The sequence below is a fragment of the Microtus oregoni genome, unplaced genomic scaffold (assembly GCF_018167655.1).
Source record: "Microtus oregoni isolate MIOR12 unplaced genomic scaffold, Mior012 000000F_ref0000247, whole genome shotgun sequence".
Taxonomy (NCBI): domain Eukaryota; kingdom Metazoa; phylum Chordata; class Mammalia; order Rodentia; family Cricetidae; genus Microtus; species Microtus oregoni.
In genome coordinates this window covers 57860275-57883394 of record NW_024543059.1, presented here as the reverse complement: position 1 = coordinate 57883394, position 23120 = coordinate 57860275, and the positions used below count along the sequence as shown (strand labels likewise).

General features: G+C 38.9%; 1 protein-coding gene across 36 annotated transcripts in view; it reads right to left on the bottom strand.

Annotated features, from left to right (window-relative positions):
• Window positions 1-23120, bottom strand: part of Adgrl2 (adhesion G protein-coupled receptor L2) — a 614876-nt gene that overhangs the window by 34264 nt on the left and 557492 nt on the right. For 13 of the 36 annotated variants that reach the window (XM_041651225.1, XM_041651500.1, XM_041651510.1 and 10 more), the window contains 7 exons: window positions 17131-17240; window positions 11941-11952; window positions 10230-11030; window positions 4290-4583; window positions 3644-3747; window positions 2593-2778; window positions 1770-1808 (listed from right to left, as the gene is read on the bottom strand). In XM_041651225.1, the coding sequence (XP_041507159.1) occupies window positions 1770-1808; window positions 2593-2778; window positions 3644-3747; window positions 4290-4583; window positions 10230-11030; window positions 11941-11952; window positions 17131-17240 (1546 nt within the window). Of the gene's footprint in view, window positions 1-1769; window positions 1809-2592; window positions 2779-3643; window positions 3748-4289; window positions 4584-10229; window positions 11031-11940; window positions 11956-12641; window positions 12666-17130; window positions 17241-23120 lie in introns of those variants that run through there. The other 23 variants (XM_041651385.1, XM_041651407.1, XM_041651463.1 and 20 more) reach the window with 6 other exon arrangements.

The window sequence follows — 23120 nt, the reverse complement described above, 5'->3', positions numbered from 1 at the left end:
TGTACTGAAATGGACAAGGGGAAAAGTTGTCTGAGGTTATTGTCAGAGTAAGATTAATTTGGTTAATCCATCTTAATGCCCTCGTTCTGTCTGCCTTGTGAGCCACCACGACTTCCCTGGCAGGTAGAAGGTACTTCCAAGTGCGTTAAAGGTTTGTTTTCTTTCTTTCTTTCTTTCTTTCTTTCTTTCTTTCTTTCTTTCTTTATTTCTTTCTAACGAGAGACAGAATAGTCCACAATGCTCACGTGGACACTTCTTCAGCCAGTAACTAGAGTGGAACAGAAACTGGTCTGCTGAGGCCAGATTCATTAGTCACCAAGAAATACAGACTGGAGCCTCTGATCTAACTTACAGGTGAATCCTCTGTAGCCAAGCAGAAACTTGCTTCATTTGCATACCGTAAGTCAGCTTCTGATTTGTAATTTAAGGAGGCTTATTAGTCTTGTCGGAACGGAGAAGCTCATTTGAAACACACTGAAGATGACACTGGTCAGAATTAAGGCCGTATTGAGATGTGCCATGTGTACAAGGTCCTCCTGATGGTGCATTTACATGAAGTTGACATGCTTCTTATCTATTACCATTTATGCTTTTTACGTGGGACCAAGATAATCATCAACCTAATCATATTCCTGAAGCAGTCTTTTCTTTGCTTGCCAAAGCCTATTCTGGGTTCACTGAGGTATACCTTGGACAACACACTGATTACTACCTTCCACCCATTAGTATCTTAAGGGAAACTTCAGCATTGAATGTGAAAAATTCCTTAGATCTTTATCAGTTGCATCCTCAATCAGATTCCTAAGGGTCTTTAGAACATTACTACCTAAAAAATTGTTTTCCCTCTGCCTTTCTTGTAAAGGGCTCAGGTCCAAAGGTATCGTTTGATAACTAGCGAGATGCTGGTCTTTGTGCCTGCCCATCCCTGACCTTGCCAACCAAGTTAATGAGGTTTCGGTTTCTGAGTAACCTCATTTGCAAAAAGACAAAAATTCTTTGGTTTGTTACTCCACTATGTGAATCCGTCCTTCAGGGTTAGGCTTGTGTGGGTAATGGCTACCTCCTTCTCTGCAACAGCAAGGGGCTTTTAAACTACAGAGCAAACCAAGACACAATAGAACTAGCTTGGCTTACTTGCATGGAGAGCCTCTGCATACTGCCTAGCATTTCAGAACACTAGGGAGAAGTGTTGGCCCTATCACGGAAGTGTGTCTTCTGCTCTAGGAGCCCGAAACGATCTCCCAGCTATCACACAGTGACATCACCACCACAGTGTTCATATTTTATGCCTGGACACCCACACTCAGCACCCTACTTCCAGAAGCGAATTCCCAAAAAGCCAGGACAAAGCCTGATTTATTGAACCGTACACCCCAGAGATCAGAAAGCGGTGACTTTTTACATGCACATAGATTATGCCCATACAGTCTTTGATATGATAAACTGCCAAGAATATATCATAGCTGTTTCAGGTTGTTGAGTCCAGAGATGACAAGAGATAACAAAGGGACTACTATGTGCTTCCTTCCAATTCAGAGGATAATTATTCAATTCTTGTATGTTTTGGATAAATGGGAAAACAGCAAAAAACAAAAAATCAGTAAACTCTCATTGGCTTATTCTGAGGAAAGCCAACATTTGTACAGCTGATATGGGGCACATTATATAATTATCAAAGACTGAGAATTCTGAGTCATGCAGCAAGACGGCATAAGCGTGGTAGGCAGCCGGAGGAGGGAAGAAGCAGGGGGACGTCACAGGAAAGATACCTTAAGGTAAGCCCTGCATGTCTTCTCTCGTTTTTGGAGCTTTTAAGTAAAAGAAAAGAAAGTCAGAGGTTAGATTTTATCTGCTGAAAAAAAAAAAAAAACGAGGAAAGAAGAAGTCCTCAAAAATAAAGCTGGTGTTCCTGAATTCCAAGTTGACTAGCTACAGATCTCCTCTAGGCAACTCCATTCACAGCCAAAGCTGTCTATAGACAGTTCTCAGCTCTATTTTGTTGTGTCATTTGTCAAAAGAGAAAAATACATTTATTTATATATAACTGTTGTTTAAAAAATGATAGGTCACTTATCTGAGACTAACTCTAGATTTGAACTTATAAACATTTGAACATGGATGTAATATAAACACAAGATGGTAAATAGCACTTAGACTTAACTTAGTAAGAAAAACTTAGTGGTGTGATCAGCATTTTCCTGAAAATGGATATATCCTTCTTTCTAAAGCTGCCACTAATACCACTGTGTGTCACAACTTTGTTTCAAGCACTTAGAGTTGCATGTTCTCACACAATTCATTAATCATGGACCATAGAATCACTCTAGCCACAGATATTAATTCTATAGAGAGAGTACTGACCACACTCAGATGGATCAAGTCACCATTAACTAAAACCTGTCATAACTGGTGCCATTGAGAACTTTCAGGGAAAGGGCAACATCGCTTCGTTCTCAGTCATTCTTCTTGAGAAATGAGCAAACTGGGAACTCTGGTCTCTAAGTGTGTGACTGGGCACCTAGCAGCCACATTTTGAAGGGCTGAGAGCTGACACGCACACAGACCCACGTCCTTTAGAGGCAGAGGTCCTACCTTGTTATAACTCCGCCCAGCAGAATCCTTCTCACTAGGTTTCAGCTCCTGCAGCTGAGCATCCAGGATGTCCACCAATTGCTCCATCAGTCTAACGGAGGAGCTCACATCCCCTGCAAACACAGTTCCCTTGGTGTGCTTAGCCAGTTCATTGGCTAGACTTGCGGCATTTTCTCCACTTCTGATCTGAAACGACAAATCGTATTATCTCAGTAAAACTCCCTTGTCTGTGACTCTTGGTTCTCTTTAAGCAGCTCTGTTGTGGTGGGGAAAAATTGCAAATATGTCAAAATCTGCAACTAATTGAGACCAATAACTTTCTCTTCATCTGAGAAGATTAAAGGCTTTTAGATCCTTAACACACAAAAGAAATACTTAGCCAGACACAAAAGAAACAACAGGGAAGAGGGGAGACATCCTTTAAATTTTGTTTTCTAGTTGGCTCTCTTTGCCCTGTAACCACTTTCTTGCTATTTAATTTTTTAAAATTTATTCCAGTGTTGCTGATTTCACATCAGATAACAGATAATTCTTGGTGATCCCAATGTCTGTATTTCAAAACAGGTAGAAGGAGGAAAAAAATAAAAGGGTACTACATTACAATGCAAATCAAGGGAGTGATTTCTAGGCCTTTGTAAGGGTCATTTCTGTTTGTGTTGTAGTCGTATGTGATACAAACATCTGTTTGCATTCTGTGGGCTCAGTTGAAAACTTAATGTTCCTTGATTTATTGGGCCAATACACTATTTGTCTTATGAACATCAAAAGAACCAGAACAAACTAAATGTGAATGAAATTAAACAAGTATGCATTTGTTAAACAGCTTAACACAGAACACAGCATACCCCCAAACAAACAACATTCAAAGACTAGTTTACAGACAAAACTATGCTTTAAAAGGAAAAAAAAAAAAAAACACAAAAAATAAAAAAAAAAACTTTTTATGCAGAACAAAGAACCACAGAGTCTGGTTTAACATAGAAAACTAAATTATTTATGTTAGAACTTCAAACCCTCAATCAGCACATGACATCAAAACATTCCAATCCACCTTTTGAGCCAGCTGATTCACCCAGTGAGAGGTGCAGTTGCTAAGATCGGGGCCCTTAGGGTTCCATGTTCCTGTGGAAGCCATGCAGAGATACGAGGCCGTTCCTGCAAGAGATGAAGAAAACAACAGGGAAACTGAAGCCAGTGTTTTCGGCAAGCTCTCGGGAAACGGGCTCTGACGATCCTAGACCGTGTGTTCAATTCTGAATTAAGGCTAATAGAAATAGATGGCAATAACAGAGAAAAAGTACCATGCAATGCAAAAGATTATAAACAGTGAGCATAAAGTCAGCATAGAAACACCAGGCACTTAGAGCAAAAAGAACCAAAAAAAGCCTCTGATATTCTTGGGACTCATCCAAAGTGAGTTATAATGAGAAAGACAGCTGTAGGGAAGCCTCACTAGAGGCCTGGGGCAAAAGTCTCAGGTCTGCCACAGGTAATGTGAGAGGGAATTCTGGGTCCGATGTTAAGTGACTTTGACAGTTTAAAACCCTTATGTTGTGGGAAGAAACTGTATTTGTAATGTAACAAAATAATGGAATTGGCTATTGTAAACATCTCCTCCTAATGAAACTGCTTCGGTGTCTTTAGAAGCTGCTCAGTAAACTACAAATGCATACATTGTAATATATGGCAGGAAGTACCTCTCGTTCCCTTGGGACAGGGTCGTTCAACCATCATTCCCCTCTGTGTCTGAGGCCACTTTATCCCCTTCGTGTCTAACGCTTCGCAGAATCTCTCTGGCAGGGGAAAAATATTTGTTACAGGAGGAATTTTGGTTGTAGAAACTGCCGGAGGTGGCTTTGTCCCTCGGCTTCCTTCCTGAGGTCCAGCTACTGTGGTGCTCACGGGGCCTCTCTGTGAAGTAGTGCTTGTGGTTGACACTGTGGTTTTGAACAGCTCAGCTGAAGAAGTTATTGTCACAGCTGTGGTAGGCACTATGAAAAAAAGATGAGTGTATTAATCTCAAACACACCCTCATGCTCACCTACCAGCACACATATGTGAATGTATGCATGCATACACACACCCCTTCACCCATCCATATGTCCCAAATCAACAAACAGCATTATAATAGGGAAGGAGAAGAAGAAAAAAAAAATCACTACTATTACAATTTATTAATAAGATTTAAAAAAATGACTGTTAAACAGGTTATAGCTGAGCCCCTCAGCGAACTATGACCCCATGGTGTAAGTGCAATCTCTTCATAAAGCCCCAAACAAAGGAAGGCAGTGTAGGAACATTCTATTATACAAACATACTTTCAACAAATGCAAAAGACCAAGGGGGAAAAAACCTCTGACAATTATGGATAATTAGGATGATAAAAGATTTGAAGTCACCCACTCCACATCCTGCAGGACAACAAGCACTGGCATCTTTACAGCCAACAGCCATTGTTGCTTGAGGGATTTCTGAGCATGCCCTATCCTATCTAAACCAAAGGCAAGTTTGGCACACTATGCTGCTCTGGGGTTTGGCGTCGTTACTTTGTGAAGGTGGGGGATGAAGGGCAGAGCTCACCATGGAGTTATGTATCCAGACAGGGGTCAGAACGGATCATGAATTCAAAAACCAACCTTTCATTATCTCACTGACCCTTAGTAGAGAGTATAAAAAAAATACAGAACTACAGTTATACATTTAAGAAAACAAACAAACAAAAAAACAAACAAACAAAAATATATTTTTAAGGAAAGAGTTTTCTTTGTGTGGTTTTCCAATATTGCTATCAAAGAGTTTAATCAAGTAGATTTTATCTCCATTAATAACTAAGTACTGAAAAACTTTAGCCAAAATTTACTGCCATTTAAAATCTGTCAGAAAATATCCCAGAGTTTTATTCATATTCACAGATATTACAAATTTATTCTAAAAACCTTATGTATAGGGTGCCTCAAATTTAAAATATACAAGTATTTTATTCTTATCTTATAAAAATATTAACATTGGCCGGGCGGTGGTGGCTCACGCCTTTAATCCCAGCACTCGGGAGGCAGAGGCAGGCAGATCTCTGTGAGTTCGAGACCAGCCTGGTCTACAAGAGCTAGTTCTAGGACAGGCTCCAAAACCACAGAGAAACCCTGTCTCAAAAAAACCAAAAAAAAAAAAAAAATTAACATTGTTATGCTCAGGTAAAACATTCTTAGTGAAATCTATCACTAAATAATTAATTTTGTATTTTACCTATACACAAGAAACAAACTGCAGTACTGAGAATTAAAAATATATTCAAACACACTACCATGCTCAATATTTTAGGCTCTGATCTACAAATATTTATGCAACTATGAATAGTTGAGAGCATGCCAAATTAGTCACAAAAGGTATATTTCTGGAGTTTTAGGCATGACAAACTTCTAGTTATCATTACATATACTAGACTTCGGTCCTTCCTTCCTCCTCCTATCTCAGTGAGAAAGCCTTAAGCATGTGTTTTATTTCTAGGCTAAAATGATTGGTCGTGTGAGAGGCGTCTATGTCCATCAGTCAAATCACATGCCTAGCCAGCTGCTGCGGAAAAGTATTCAAAGCTGTCTGTCTTTGTCTCTGGAAGTTCCCTCCTGACATCTTGTTAAACCTGGGTAATTTTCTTTTGATTACAATGCAGCCAGGCTTTCGGTGCCTTCTCAATTAACATTTGTCAAAGCATCACAATCTTTAGCAAATCTGTCAGATGACTGCTGCTGACTCGAGTCGTGAAGAGGGAGCGAGGAACCAGCGGGAACTGAGAACGGGGCAGCACGGCATGGTTATACCACCGTACGGATCCTGACACTATACTAATCACAGCACGTGGAATCACTCCGATATGCATTAATACCCCAATTACGGAGTGTTAGCTATGCTTCGGCACAGTGTAAGGCAACGCAAACAGCACGCTCTCACTGGACGCATGCAGCATGGAGCAGCCACGCAGCCATGTACTTCCTGTCAAGATATTAAACCATCGGGAGCAACTAGAATTTGTGGGATTTTTGAAGACAGAAATTTAGTAATACTTCAAGGCAAAAGTTTTCGTATTTAATATTGAAGATATGTTTCTAAAAATCATTATCTCTTTCCATGAAGAGAGACAAATGTCAGTGGGGCATCTGGCAGTGATAAAAGCTGGTATTTACTCAGCATACATAGCCAGATGTCATGACAACCAACAGTCTGGATCAATAGATCAAATCTTACCACTGCTCCATGATACAGGCACAATTTATCTTTTTACACATGTGGAAATTTGACCATGGAAAAGTCAGGTGACTGATTTAAGGTCACCTGGTTATCCTCTTCAAAAGTTTGAGCTTACTTTTCTAGGTAAGAGATTGTTTAAAAAGAGAGAAAGGACAGAGTTAGGGAAAGCAATCTGCCCTTGGTCTGGAACAAGGAAAGATCAAACTGCATCATGAACATAGCAAGAGGTTCAAACGCAGAGAACATTCTCTGAAGAACAGCACAAAACAGAATTGTAATGTAAATACCAACCCATTTTACAAGGCTCTGTTTATCAGGACATCCTGGCAAACATTTGGTTGGACGGACTTAGCACTTTGCCTACCATGTATCATTTGAGTGACATCAAAGAGTCAGTGCTAATGAACACATTGACTTGGTACCCAGGAAGACTTTAATGAGCAGAAAACAATTTTCTCTACCATTTACTATCAGTGGAAAGATACTCAGAAAATGTGACATACTGAATGTTTTGTAGACATAAAAAAAACTGGCTCCTTTGCTGAAACATGTCTTCATGTTACAGAATTTTCAGACTTCTCATAGTCAAGACAAACAAATATTCAGGAAATGACTCACACTGACTAAAGATATACTATTTTGTTGTTAATACTGGGATATCAGAGCTATTGAAAGATTAAGAAATATGAAGTTATATGGATAGACTGAAGCATTAAAATAGAACCAAAAAGGTTTTTTTTTTATTTTTGAGACCATTTCTAGATAGAGGTAAAGAGGGACAATTGGAACTAATTTAAGACAACAAAGAAAATTACTCAAAGGGGAGAACAAAGCTAAATATTCAAATATTATTTTAAAAAGGATCAGAGAAATAATATACTTGTGCCATCAGAAATAGAAAGGCTTGATCTAAAACTGAGAAGAGTGTTGGAAGTGATGAGCTAGCAAGGTGAACAATGCACACAAAAGGAAAAGACGATTTCTCAGCGCCCTTTATACCTTTGGCTACATACAAGGCACAGCTCATAAAACTGCTTCCCCTCCCCGCTTTTTTATTGTTTTGTTTGTTATATACTGTGTAGGCTCTTCTGAAATCCTGGAGGCTTTTCCTTCCAAGAACCCAGTTCATTAAGACTTAAGAATGAATTTTAGCTGCAGAAGACAGTTGCTGTTTTATGGAAAGTGAAGACTCAATTCTTCCGGGTGCTCTGTCCCCTAGCCTTATTCTTTTCTTGAATCTTGCTTCTGGAAAGCTGAATGTGGCTTATTGGTTTGACCTAAATCTATTGACTAGGATAGTTCTGCAAGACCCCACCTCTAGGCATTATATAGAACACACACCTCAGAAGAGAAAGACAGGTCTCTAGAAGCCAAAAAAGATACATTATGAAGAGAGAGAATAAGAATATGGGTCAAACAGCAGCAAGAAAAAAATTAGGTCAGGTAAAATGTTTTATTACTTAGGGTTTAATAAGGGGTCAATATGAATTTTTATGTTCTGGGAATATGGAAGAATGGCTGACTATTTGGGAACATAAAGCACTGTCATGGGGAGTCTCACTTGGTGCACATCTCATTGTAAAAACTAGTAAGGACTCTCTCTGAGAAACACCTAAATCACCAAAGCCTTTTGGACTGGAATTGCACCACAAAATGCACTAACGCAGAGATTGCATGTGGGAAAGCCACTGTTACCTATTCTCGTATTTAATGCTATGTTCTGAGACAAGGTGGGTCACTGTGCTATGGTAAAAGGAATCTATACTCAATGACTACAACCTCTATGCTACACCATTCTCAACCCTTACACTATTGCCTCAATAGCAATTAGTAGCTGTTAAGGCATTCCCTCCCTCCCTCTTTTTGTTCTCCTAGTAAGGGAGAAAGATTTACTGCCACACAAAACAAATGTAACAGTTGTCAAGGTGAAGTAGTATACAAAAAAAGTGAACCAGGGATCAATACAATTTTAACCAATGCTTGAAGCTAGTCAATGCCTTAAGTCTGCCTTTTGCAAGGCCGAAGGATGAAACAGAAGCATTGTAGTACCTTTTAGAAAAATTAAGATGCATGAAGCATCCCAAACAGCTAGCCTCTAGAGCAAACAGACATCACATACTTTAAAACAAATGATTCTAAGAGGCTATCAGTAAAGATTTATGCTGTTAAAGGAGACTTAGCTCCTGAAAATTTAACAACAGATTTTACAACCACATTTTTAAACCAAGACTCTCCAGGCACACATGATTCATCAGTATGCCGCCAGTGGTCTTTCTTTAAAGTAGAACTCAACACGTATTTGGTACTCTATGAAGATTCGGATTTGAAATTCAATTATAGGCAGCTCTTCTTTCCACTTTTAGGGTCTGGGCCGTATGACAATATTTAGAACCTATTAAGGACACATCTAAAGAGAAGTGTTAGTGTGTTAGTGAGTGTGAATATCTCTACCTTCAGCACCTTAGCAGATGGGTGTGTTTCACCTTGGTGTAAAGATTAATTTCATTACTTCACAAGTTTTTCAGTTTTAAAATTTGATTCCCTTCTAAATGTAAAAATTCCAATTGACTCAGGGAATGAAACATTAATTTATACCATAAACCAAAAAACATTATTCATTTGAAAAGACACCATTAGTACACACTCTACGATAATCATTAACAAGTTACTCTTTTATCCTGAGTGTAAAGTAATCTCTTTGTAAATAAAATATTAACACTATTATACCCGGAATCCATTTCTCATAGAACTGAAATCACTTGATAAATCAAATTATATTTCGAAATCATAACACTGCTTTCCTAAATAATGCTCCTTGAATATACTTTAGGTTCCCCTATAAGTCAAGAAAATGCTAGCAGACTTATCACAGTTCATTTGGACACACTTAAAACACATAGTTTATTAGAAAATGAAAATGTGCAATTGTTACATGATGCAAGAGGAAGAAATTTGAAGGCGTCCTCTCCTACCCAGAGCACAGATGTCAAAACTCCTGAACATGTGACCCTGGCTTTGAGTGTCAAACCTAGGCATTCTCTTGGGGCATCCTAACACACATTTCCCTTAACCACTGGTGCCAAGAAGTTTAAAAGTCTGTGAAAACACTGTAATCAGCTCAGAATACAGGTAAGGAAAAAAAAATCGTTAATGGGTTTGTAGGAATTACTTTATGTTTAGCAATGAAATACAACACTCAGCAATGCAATGACTTCATTTCTTGAAGTCAACATGCAACTCAACAAACTGAGCAAAAGAAAATTGTGCAAAACAGGGCTGCAGTATAGATCATCCCTTGTGATCTAACTGTGAAGAAGAAAAACTTGGGGAAAACTCAGAAGTCTTCTGAAAGTAAGTAGTACAAACCACAGTGAGCTGAGGTCAAACATTCTTACCTTGGGCAGGGTCAGGTGGACCAAACTCCAGAGAATATCGTAAGATAAAGTTATTATTCCATACATAGAGCTGGTTGTCTCTTGGATTGTAATCCACTGCAGCGATATACTGATACTGGTTGGGGAAAGGAACATCCACGTATTCTCCCCTGCTTAAGCGAGTGTTGTAAATGTAATCAATTGTGTTCTTGCCTGCTTCACTTTCATTGTCTTGGTACACTGACCTGACCACATAGAGAACTCCACATATCATGAAAGCATTGGACGCGGCACGCTTGTCATATACCGTCTCCCATGTTGCTTCGAATCGAAGAGTGTATGGATTTAGCTGGCTAATTACTATCATCCCATTGTTCTGCTCGGTGGCGTAAATGACCCACAAGCCATTTTCATCCACTGCCAGGTCAATATCCGTCTTCCCGCCCCATCGGTAGGGCGATGTATCATGGTAGTTGGCATAGTTGATTATGGCCTCACCACTCTTAATTCTAGTCCTCAAGTCAAATTTCACAATATTTCTCGTTCTCTCTTTGTTAAAGAAGACAGCTCCGTCATATACCACAAAGCCAGTACCGTCTACTCGGTTTGGAAGTTTGTATGTTGTTGTCTGGCGGCTGTTTTGAAAATCTTCTAAAGAAGCATATTCTATTAAAGTATCAGTGCGGTAGGGAGTCCAGGGCATAAAATAAATTTTATCTGCAGCCTGAAGAGGGTCCTTGCACCAAGCACCAGCCTTTTGCTCAGCTTCATATATAGATGGTGAGTCCACAATGGCTTTCAAGGTCCCAGGACACACAAAAACTAGCAGCCACAGAGAAAAGACAAGAAGTAAGTTATTTTTTTAAAAAAAGATACAAGCTATCACACATTTTATTGAACACAAATCAAAAGAGGAAAATTCATTTCATACAGCATTCAGTTTTTACAAGTTTATATTTTATCCGCATTAGCCTTGTTTTCCCAAGATTTTCTAATCGAGGTACCAGTGTACAGAGCAGCTGGCATTTATTTTCTTAAATAGAAACCTACAATTAAGATCATTCATAACTAAGATAAAATTTAGATTTTTGAATTGCGATTTTATCTGATAATTTGCTAATGCATGCATCAAAACTTGGAGCCTGTGCTTGAGAGTGAATAAGTATTCTATCCCAACCCATACATTATGACTTCTAATCCCTCACACCTTTGACACCTCCCATGAAATAAGGCTAATAAAACAGAACACTCAATGCAAAGACTTATTTTCAGCTTTTTTTTTTTTATAGAAGTTACAGGTGCTTCGAATTGGAGAATATAAATTTTAGGAAAATGCAGTCGGGAGCAGAGAAAAGTCAACACAAGGGAAGCATAATGAGATGACCAGGAGACCCTGTAACCATGGCATGCTACGGAGAGGGTTCTGGAAGCCAGGCAAGATGACACTTCAATAACAAGAAAATATCCAAGGGTGTCAGAGAGAGAGAGAGAGAGACAGAGGGTAGAAAAGAAACAGAAAGGGCATCTCCCCTTCGCCGACTTCAGAATTTTACCCCATCGCCAGATCAGCAGCCATACAATGTCATTGTGGACAGCTGCCGCCTTTATGAGGTGCAATATGAGGTCCTGCCGGTCATTTTCATACAGGAGTGTTGCAGGGAAGGGGAGGGAGGAGGGTCACATCCATAAGGCACATAACAGGGAGCTGGGGTTGAGACTGGACATTATTTACCTTTTTGCTCCACTTCTATTTTAAGCATCGGAAGAAAAATGAAAAAAAAAAGTGCAAGGAAAAAAAGAAAAAAGATTAAAAATAAATTGACTATTATTAGTCTAAGATTGAATTCGTAATAGATGCTAAACACAGGAAGAATAAGGAAGTTGTACTACTTTGGATAAAGAGAAACACACAGGAGAACCTAGCAGGAGAGAGATTCTAAAGTTACATGAAAGAACACGGATCAATCATTTTAGTAGATTAAGGAGGCAAGACAAATAAGTTGGCATGCTGCTTCACTTAGTGTGCCTTAATAAATAATGAAACTCTTCACTAATGCAAGCTAAACAGACTCTTGCCTTGCCAAAGCCACCTCGCGTTCTGAGCGAGGTTTCCTTTATATATGGGCACCACAGACATAAAAGCATGCGCAGGTGTGTCATCTTCACTTGGTCTGTGTGAGCTTAATTATCAAGCTGGTTCATTACATAAGCACGGAAGGAAAATGTATTTATGAGACTGACAACTTGACTTTGGAGTTTGAGTCAAATTTAATAGATATCGAGATGTCTACACTTCCCCAAATATATTTAGGTGAGAAGTAACTACATAGTCATGCATTTAGTATATTTCAATTATTTCCTATTTTTACGAAAATACATCTTAACCATTTAACAAAATGCCCCCCTTCCAGAAATATATAAATTTCCCCTCACCCAGTAGGGATTTTAAAGGGGTAGATAAGGTCCATTAAGTATTAGCAAATTTACTTAAGGTTACGCATACATTACAAAATCCCATAAAATTACATATATAATATGCATTATAAAACTTGCAATATTAAGTCTATTAAATAAAAAGTAAGCAAAATACATACAAGGGAAAAGCAAGCACAGGTGGCAGGGAGGAAAAGGAAGAAAGAATCATGATTAGCTCATTATGACATTGTTTTCCACCATTGTTATTAACATCAAAAGCAAGTTAGCATGCAACAACTGCCATACCCAGCACTCACACCAAGGATCTTGATCCACAGACCCCATAAGAGGGAAAGGCTTGCACAGGGTAGACCTGGCCCAGGCAAGACATAGGAGTGATAGGGAGTAACCCTATGTGGTTATGGAAGTGGACGACACACCAAGGAAGGTGCAATAAGATCCTAGTTGACACGTAGTCTCCTATAATGGGGACCCACACAGTGCAACCCTGAGATTCAGTGGAGGCTGTCCAGTCTGTGTCCTGGGTATTAAAAACCGACTCCACTGACGCTGTATTTCCTCTTCTTCCCTTTCAAAAGGCACCCGTCTGTGACTAGTGATGATTCAGAGTGGAGTTGCACATTTTATTACAATCTCAGCTTGATTACATATTTTTTTAGAAGTATAATTATTCGTCAAGATAAAACAGTGACCTTCTGGAACTCCTTTGAGAGAAACATCACACAAATATTTTTTTTAGAAGAATTGCCATAGTAACAGCATATAATTTCTAAATTAAGATACAACCTGCTTAAACAACAAGGTCTGTATAAGCACTTTCAGAGAACACACTTGTTCTGATTGGTGTGCTTCTCGCTGTACGAGGGGAAGGCAGGACAAGTGCAGTGTGCTGTTTTGGAAGCAACACTGTCTCTGTGGCTCGTGGATGTAACATCACTCCTCCATAAGGAGCACACAGTACCTGCTCAGAATCAATAATGGACAGGCACGGTGGAAGAAGGAGAAAAAGACAGAGCATTCGTGCTGAGGATGCTCACACTGCATTTATAGACAGCTATATCGCTCCTTGAGGAAACAATAATTTTATTCACATAAAGCAATTAGGGATAACGGGTAGGAATAATACTTCATACAATGCTTACTTATTACAAAGGAACTTTGAAGTCAGTTCCGTGAAAAGATTAAGGAAAATGCATTCTGTGCTGTCCACTCACTGAAGATCACTGGGTTATTTTTATTTGACAGAGTAAAATTATAGTGCAGTTACTGAGCAAAACATAAACAGAAATTACTTCATTTATTTATGACTTGAACCATACCATGTAAAGGGAAAGAGAATTGTTATGAATTTTATGCAACTTGAAATTCAAATGAAAATTACATCCAAAGGCAATTTTTTTAAGAAAAATAAAACCTTTGATGATTGATCTTTAAAAGAAAAATAAAATCTCCATAAGGAATTTTATAAAATCAAAACGTGTAGGTATCTGTCATATCAGCCAAAATTCTATCTACCAGGGATATAAAAATACAATAAAATTAACAATAATCTGCATTCATAATCACATGCCAAATATATGCAAATAGTCTTAGCAGACTCTATGAATTAAATTATAAGGATACATTTAATATTCTATGAACCAAACGCACAAGTACACACCTATCAACATCAGCAGAGGACTCCATGGATGTACAAGACAGAAAATGAACCCAGACTGACTACACCTACATACTCTGTATCTGAAGTGACACACTATTTCATTTGAAATAATCTCACATTTATTCATTGATAGCAATTTAATTCATCAACATGAATGCAATTTACTCATCAAATGAGAGAACGTGTAGGTAGCATTAGGATAAAATCCTTCTATACTGTGGCAATTTGAAGTAAGTAGGCACAAGGTTGAAGAGGAATGCCTGCTTATAAGATGGGAACGCCAGTCTGAACAATCCCTTTTTTCTCCAAGGTCCCTAATGACTCTTTAATGTACAGTTACCTGCATCCTGTACACAATAAAAAATGCCTTGCATGTGCACGATTTTGATACGGATGCTACCTGGACAAATGAAAAAGGGCACATGTAATGTACCTGCCTGTTTACAAAATAAACTGACCAGCGGCATTTCTAATGTTCTCTGCTGAGTGCATTTATTGCCATGTTTTCTGAAGTCATGGAAAGTCTTTGGCATCATTTAGAACAGGATGGTGCACTTTGGAGTATATGAAGTTCCTGAAGGATTTATTATGGATAGAGATTGGCATTAAGCCAAGTGGTAAGGCGTACACAATAAACTTTATATGATAGAGACTTTTTTTTAGTCTAAGTAATGTGAGAAATGGGTGTGTAAAAGCTATGGAAGAGCAAATACATTGTTAAGATAAGGAATGGTCCAAGCTGGGCCCTTAAAAATGAATGTGAGGAGAGACTATCACAGAAAGGAGCATAAGGAAAAAGAAGAGGGGAGAATGGGGAGCAATGAGGATATGGAAGATTAGAATAGCCCAAGAACACTCTGCATTACAGTTTAACATGAGCTACCATCACGTGGTTTATAGTGTGTCACTACCGTACGGTATATAGGAATAAGAACCACTTCTACTCTCCAAAGAGGAAAAAGGTCATAGACTTAGTTCTGCCTCTTGCAAACATCTAGAAAGGCAACAGCAAATTAATTACTGGGTTTACTTTTTATTTTGAAGGACAAAAACTAAATAAAAAAAAAGGCAAATACTTCTCTGAGTACAGCTATTTGTAAGTTTAGTGCACAATACACATTACTTCTGGAGAACTGAAAAGTAAAATTTTGAAAGTTAGACGTTCCAGAAGATATCCACATTTTCTTTTCTTTAAACAGCACAAGGAATTACTGTCTGAAAGTAATATTCGCTTAACACTGTCCTTGGTGTCTTAGACTAGGTTACAGGGACCAGGTTGCAGAAAGACACAATTCTTGACAGCTCTGACTGATTCCACTGTTTGGGAATGGATGCTGTATTCCTTGTCTAATTTGAGGACAGAAACCAGGCTGAATTCAAGGGAGAGGGACTTCGTGAAACAAAAATTTTGGTTAGCTCAAAAGAATACAGTGTTCCTCGCGTGGCACAGGAGAGTGATTAAGTAAAGCCACCGCACTACACAGGAGCAATGCTTTAAGAGACCGGCTCACTCTGGGGCTTCCAATCCTACAAATGGTACAGAAGATACTGAAAACACAAAGCGCATCCATTTCACGTAACACAGGAACACAGAGCAGGGACGAGAAGAGAAAGATCATCTGTGTTTGGCCTTTAACTGACACCACACACACACAGAATCAATTTATGGGAATTGTGGCTGAGAGGACAGAGTATCTCTTCATAGTATACGCTACAATGTGTCGTCACCTTCATGTATCGGCCTTCATTATCAGAATTTGGCCTTTTAAGGTTTCTATGTTGAGATGGGGGTCTTCCTACAGTGCCCAGGATGGCCTCAATCATCCTGACGACTCTGCCTACAAGGAGCTGGGACTACAGACACACATATGAAAACATCCAGCTCTAACTTTGGCATGTTTTGGTTGTTGTTTAGATTTAAAGTATAGAAAAGTTTCTGAAACTAGCAAAAGTACTAAGCTAACACTGTTACTTCAACTGTCTCTGCACTCTTGTGACAGTAATGTTTCATTTAACTTAAAAAAAGGAAAGGAGAAAAACATCACTTTTAAACTACCTTGTGATAATTAGGCAATATACTCAAACTTCTAGGTTGTCTAAACTACGAAGGCATTTTCTCCCCTATTCAATGTATGAAATATAATTGAGAAGTATGTATTCTGAGACTGGAAGGACATACTGACACCTACTTAGAAAATTTCCAGTTAGAAAAAGTCCTCCTGCAAAATAGTAATCATGGTGCTTACAGTTAAAAGTAGAAACAGGTACAAGACGTTTTAATGATTTTTCCGTACTCTTGGCTTTGTTTTAAGCATTAAAACTTCCTCACCAAATCTGGTAAAAAGAATTCTTCCTTCCAGGACACAGAAGAAAGGGAAGAGCTCTTGCCTCAGTTCCTGTTCTGGTAGCTTTTACCAAGCACTCATGTTACCACGACAGCAGGTAGCCATTCAAATGCTTCACTATTAGAACGGAAGTCAATTCCTTCTTCAGAAAACTGCGAGCCAAACCAATTTGTCAGCAACTGGTATTGGGCAAAAGTACAGATTTCTATCTGCCCTATTGAATAGCTAATTCAAGTTTGTTTTCTGGAAAAACACTAGCCTTAAAAGCCAAACACTTAAGAACACAGACAGACACTTGGCCAGCATCACACTATGGCTTCCTTCCACACTTCATGAAGCTAATTGGAGTCCCGGGTCTGGGAGCGCTTTGCATGCATAATGGTTTTGTAGGCCGTAAACATACGCTTCTTTCACATGTGTAGTCTTTCAGCTCCAACACTGAACGCTGGAGAAAGGAGAAAAAGACAAACTTCATACTTACTGTAAGGGACACATTCATATTGAACTTCAAGGTATTTGTAAGTGCCGGGACATGGGTCAGGAAATACATCTGACCCGGTAACTACTACACACTGTGTTCGATTGTTGCACCTGGAAAACAGAATCAACCAAGCATATGAAACAGTGCGCTTATTGTTTACTTGAGAAATATAATATAGAACTTAGTCATGAACCAACAAATGCAGATGAAATAAGATGACATTATCAAACCCTTATTTTCTTGGCTTTTAATTTCTGTATCAAGGGTCACACTAAATTGTAAGTAAAAGTAAAAAGGAAATTGTTAATGGTTTTCAAATATACTATTATGTTTTAATTTTGTCATATCCAATAGGTCCTAGGAGACAAAACAACCAGGTCACGCGATAACATATTCAAGAATTAAACCTTACACCCAGAAAAGGCACCATCAAACCCAGGGCTGTAAGCGGAACAGCTAAGCAGGAACTTGTCACAACACACCGAAACACATGGAGACCCAGATTTCAGCCTCTATGTCCAGTTTCTGCTATGTGTTCTAACCCAGGCACTGTCTACACTCATGAACACGAGGCATTTGCTAGCACTTCCCACCTTACATGTGGAGGCCTGCATAATGACAGAGGCACTAAAACGTCCAGCAGAGTGCCTGAAGCACCGTGAATGTCTAAGCGCTCTTGCGGCTTTTCACAGAAGCTATGATTCTGTCCGTGGTGTAACTGTGTACCGGGATGTTCTGAAGGTTAATATTAAAGGTGATGCCATGAACACAATGCCTAAAATGTCTTATATATTACCGTGTGGAAGTATTCACTTTGTTGTCATCACTGTCATTAGGTCAGCAAGGATACTGGAATTAAGCTGGTATTCCAGGCAGGATGGTGCCTAAGTTATATAAATGGGCCCAGATGGTCTTCTCTTAAGCTTTGTAAAAGCCAGAACTATTTCTTTTATAATTTGATTTGATTACAGCCCAGTGGAATGGAATGTTTGCAGGGGTTTCATTACACTTCTTGATAGTATATACATTAAGAAGGCAAAGCAAGCAGAACCAGGGCATTATTACAAAATTTATTCAACAATTTGAATACCAAATATTCTATGGTGCATAAAATAACCGAAGTATAAAATAGCGCCGTAGAGCAGTCTGGGAAAAGCAGACCCGCTCCCAGCACAGGAATCCCGGGATGGTGGGAGCTGAGTCATACTAACGAGGGAGACATGCTAAGTCACGCACAGTGGTACCACTGCAACTCAAAACCCCAGAGAGCTGTCCTGAAGAGAAGTAAAGCAGAAAAGATCGACAGGATTAAATGGCTACAGTTTCTAATTTAAAATATATTACAGTGAATTTCAGTGACTCCACAATATTGAGTAAATTGTAACTAAGATTGAAATAATGCACTGCAAACATTCAACCAGTTAGCTTTGATCTCAACAGTCCCTGAGACAATACGGTATTTTGTTGGTAAGACATCCTTTCCCATGAATTTGGATGATGTAAGTGGTTCATCTCATACAACATAGTGCTTTGTTCTGTTCTTTCTCTTTCCTCCCACCTGCCCCCAATCATTTGAAGAAACTGCCTATGGTTCACCACTTAATAAAATGAATTATTTTAACATAAATCACAGAAACAATTTTGTATTGTAAAATTTAAAATGAAGGGTGGATTTGCTATTTCTCAATGGTTCAGTATCTTGTGTTTTAACTCCTACAGAAACACAATTCTGACATTTCATTTCTTTTCATTCCTGGTTTGGCAGTAAGAAATTTCAGTGCTTCTTAAACCTCACTTGATCTTCCAGGTGTCCTCAGACCTATGCTGGTCCCTGGAAAACACTCAAGTCTTGGATGCCTTTTCTTGTACTTACTCATATCTACAGAAACTGTCCTTATGTTTCGTGTTGATGGAGGAAGGTCATTGGCTAATAAAGGCACTGCCCTGGCCCATTTTATTGGTTAGAGGATAGGTGGGAGGAGTAAACAGAACAAAATGCTGGGAGGAAGAGGAAGTGAGCTCAGAGACTCGACCGCTGTCCTCTCAGGAGCAGACGCCTGAGAGAGACGCCATGCCCTGCTCCCGGGCAGACACGGCATGAAGCTCCAACCCAGGATGGACTAGGCTAGAATCTTCCTGGTAAGACCGGTTCTCACAGATTGTTAGAGATGGGTTGATCGGGATGTGAGAATTAGCCTGTAAGTGCTGGAGCTAAAGGGCCAAGCAGTGCTTGAAAGAATACAGTGTCTGTGTAATTATTTCGGGGCATAAGCTAGCCGGGCAGGCGGCTGGGGTGCTGGGAATGCAGCCCCGACGCCCCTATTACTTCATCGTGTTCTGGCCTCTCAGAAAGCAAGAAAAGCCAACCACCTCTGTCACATTCCCCAGCATGTATATTTCATAATCACTCAAACATAGTTTGCTATTTATTTTCCAAGGGCTTGAAACATACTTGTAGAAAACGCATAAAATAATAATTCAGTTAGTGAATTAACTTTACATACAGTATTACTTCCCCCTTTTTATTGAGGGTTTATTTCACATCGCCAAATTAGAGAAGAAAAGGAGAGAGTTTGCCATGAGCCTGAAATGCATTAAGAACATGAGGGTTTGGAAAGAAAGTGAAAACACATACAGTTGAAAAAAACTCGTGGTATATATCATTTTCTGAAAAATAAAAATACAGTGGTGCTGGAGAGATGTCTGAGCGTTAAGAGTGCTTCCCACTCTTCCAGAGCCCTGAGCTCTGTTCCCAGAACTCACTTCAAGTGGCTCATGACCACTTGTAACTCTAGCTAACTTGTAACACCTGCTTCTGGTGCACACACGCAGGATATTGGTGTTTCGCTTAATGGGAGCAAGCGTACGGAATCTGTAGAAGGTCTTGTGTTCAGTCTCTAGCACTAAGAGGGTGAGGATTTAGGTAAATTGGAGATTTGGACTAGTTCAATTAAGAGTAATTAAGAAGAAGAACTTAACTGAAAAGGATAAGAGAATCATAGTTGTGGACACCAGTATTTTTAACCAGAGACAAATGAGAGGTCTTTGGAGGTTCAGATACAGTAGCAGTGGGGACCAAGAGGAAAATACACCGCATGAGTTCTCACTATGAGGAAACCTCTGGCAGTTTGTGAACCTGTGTGCTATGGGTCCGACTGGAAATTGCTATCATTGAAGAAATCAAGAATGAGAAAGTAATTACTTAGTCACAAAAGAGAAGTAAATTCTTACCAAGGGCTCAGTTTTCAATTTTCAATGCCATGGAAATGAAAAGGAAGCATAAGCCAAGAAAGGAAATTTATTCTGGAGACTGTGTCCACACAGGGCGGAGATCGAGCTTGACTCTCCCCTTCCCACATAAAGAGCTGGCTGTTGTGAGCAAAGTTATTGCTGCACTAACAAGTAAAAGACTGACATATTTTGGTAACACCTTGTGGATTTTCAATGTTAACAACCCAGGCAGTAATCATAAAAATGAATGTAAGTAAGACAGAGGTATAAGAGAAAGGGGCTTTTCTATAAAGTAGACACTGGGTTACTGCTTGGAAGAACTTTAATTACTGTTCATCACACAGAAATGGATTTTGGACGTACTTTAAATAGTTCAATTCCAAATAATAGCTCTTGGGCTGTTGTGCAGTGATGAAGATACACGGATCACTAAAGATAGTTAAAGCAGTGGCTATCAGAACACGGTCCTCAGAACAGAATCAGGATAGGGATCACACAAAAGCTTGTTAGAAAGAAAAAGGCTCACCCAGAAGGAGAGCTCAGTGCTGGGGAGACCCCAGAGTAGTTTCAAATAGCAGGAGGGTGTGTTTCCTTGCTCTGAAAACCACCAAAACAAAACGTAGTAAGCTTAAATATTTCAGAAAAATAAAAGACTAGACATGGTAGCTAAAATTTTCTTCCACAAAATTTCACAGAATCAAGGCAGAAAACAAATAGCAAGATTTATCTAAACACATAATTGGGATTTGCAATGCCGACCTGATGGAGGAAGGTCATTGGCTAATAAAGGAACTGCCTTGGCCCATTTTATTGGTTAGGACATTGGTAGGTGGAGTAAACAGAACAGAATGCCGGGAAGAAGAGGAAGTGAGCTCAGAGTCTCGACAGCTCTCCTCTCGGGAGCAGATGCCTGAGAGAGACGCCATGCCCTGCTCCCCGGATGAAGCTCCAACCCAGGATGGACATAGGCTAGAATCTTCCCGGTAAGCGCACCTTGGGGTGCTACATACAGATGATTAGAAATGGGCTAAATTAATATGTGAGAATTAGCCTAGAAGAGAATGGGCCAAGCAGTGATTAAATGAATACAGTTTGTGTGTTGTTATTTCGGGCATAAGCTAGCCGAGCAGGCGGCCGGGGTGCTGGGAACGCAGCCCCGCCGCCCTTATTACTACACCGACCTATCCTGGAATCAAAAGTTCCTATTGCCACTATTTTGAGCAGGCCTTACATTCATTTTATTGGTGAGTCAAAGTAAATATGATGTCTAAGAACTCACACATGACCCATATAAATCTACTTCATAGACAGAAGAAAAGGCATAATCTTTTCCTAAAAATTTTCTTTGTAATTAAAACTCTTTTCACTCATTAAACATGAAATTAAGATTTTTCACTATCTATAAAAATAGGCTGTATTCTACAGACAAATGTAATTTAAAACAAAAGAAAGTACTTAATCCATTGTAACTATTGCTATTGTCTCTCTATTTTGTCTGATTTAATTAACCAACTAAATATGGTGCCTTAATCCTCAGAAGGTATAAATGTAACCACTTAGACTCATGAGGAAATAATGACTACTAAACTTAGGTACATGATGCATAGTGCCAGGAAAATAAATACAGATGTGCTTAAATGCCTCTCCCAATATTTGTTATATTCTTCATGAAGTTAAATTATTCTGATATATCACCTTGCACTAGAGTAGGGTTCAGGGGTAGAGTTCCTCCTTGAGCTACGTGAAGCCACAGTTTGATCCCCAGCATGGCAACATCAAAGCTAAACAAAAAAAACCCAACCTATATATTATTTTTATATTAATTTTGAGCACAAATGTCTGACTATAATATTAAGAGGGTTTTCTCTATCAAACATATAGGAAACATCATACCGGACCTCAATTTCCACAAGAAATTAAATCAAATCCAATAACAAATGCTTCAAAACATCACCATATGCAAATAAAATAAGAGATTCATTATATTAATGATCTACATTAATACTAAAAATTTACATCTTATTCCTAGAACCATCAATTACACAAAGAAAATACTAAATCTCGCTTTACACGTTACAAATGGGTTTAAATATGGCAAAACACCATATGTTAGACAGTATTTAAAACCCATTATTATAATCCTTTAATGCTAACCTGAGGGAGTAGAATGAAAAAAAAAATGAAGCCAAATGTTCATCTTTATAACCTGAATTTTAAAAAACCAGAAAGTCTATGGGTGCTTCTCTAACTATTGTCAAGCCCTCTCCCCTTTATAGTATACTTATGAACTACTTTTCCTAAGACAAATAAGTCCAAATATTGAGACTATTTAAATCATTGATATAAATATATTTCAATATCAGGAGAAATTGGAGCAAATATTTGAACCTGGTGTCACTACTTAAGTTTATGCCCAATAGATAGGATAAAAACAATTACCAAATACTTCAATGAGCAACTCAAAAATTTCTTCACCCTCACAATCTGTAGGATGGTTACACACCATGCATTTGATCCCCTCTATCGTAGTCAATGTTGATATTAATTCTTAGGACATTCACAATATATTCAAAATTAAATGAACTGCATCCAAAAACCATGTGTAACTGATAAAAAAACTATTTTGTGGGGCTGGAGAGATGGCTCAGTGGTTAAGAGCATTGCCTGCTCTTCCAAAGGTCCTGAGTTCAATTCCCAGCAACCACATGGTAGCTCACAACCATCTGAAATGAGATTTGATGCCCTCTTCTGGCCTGCAG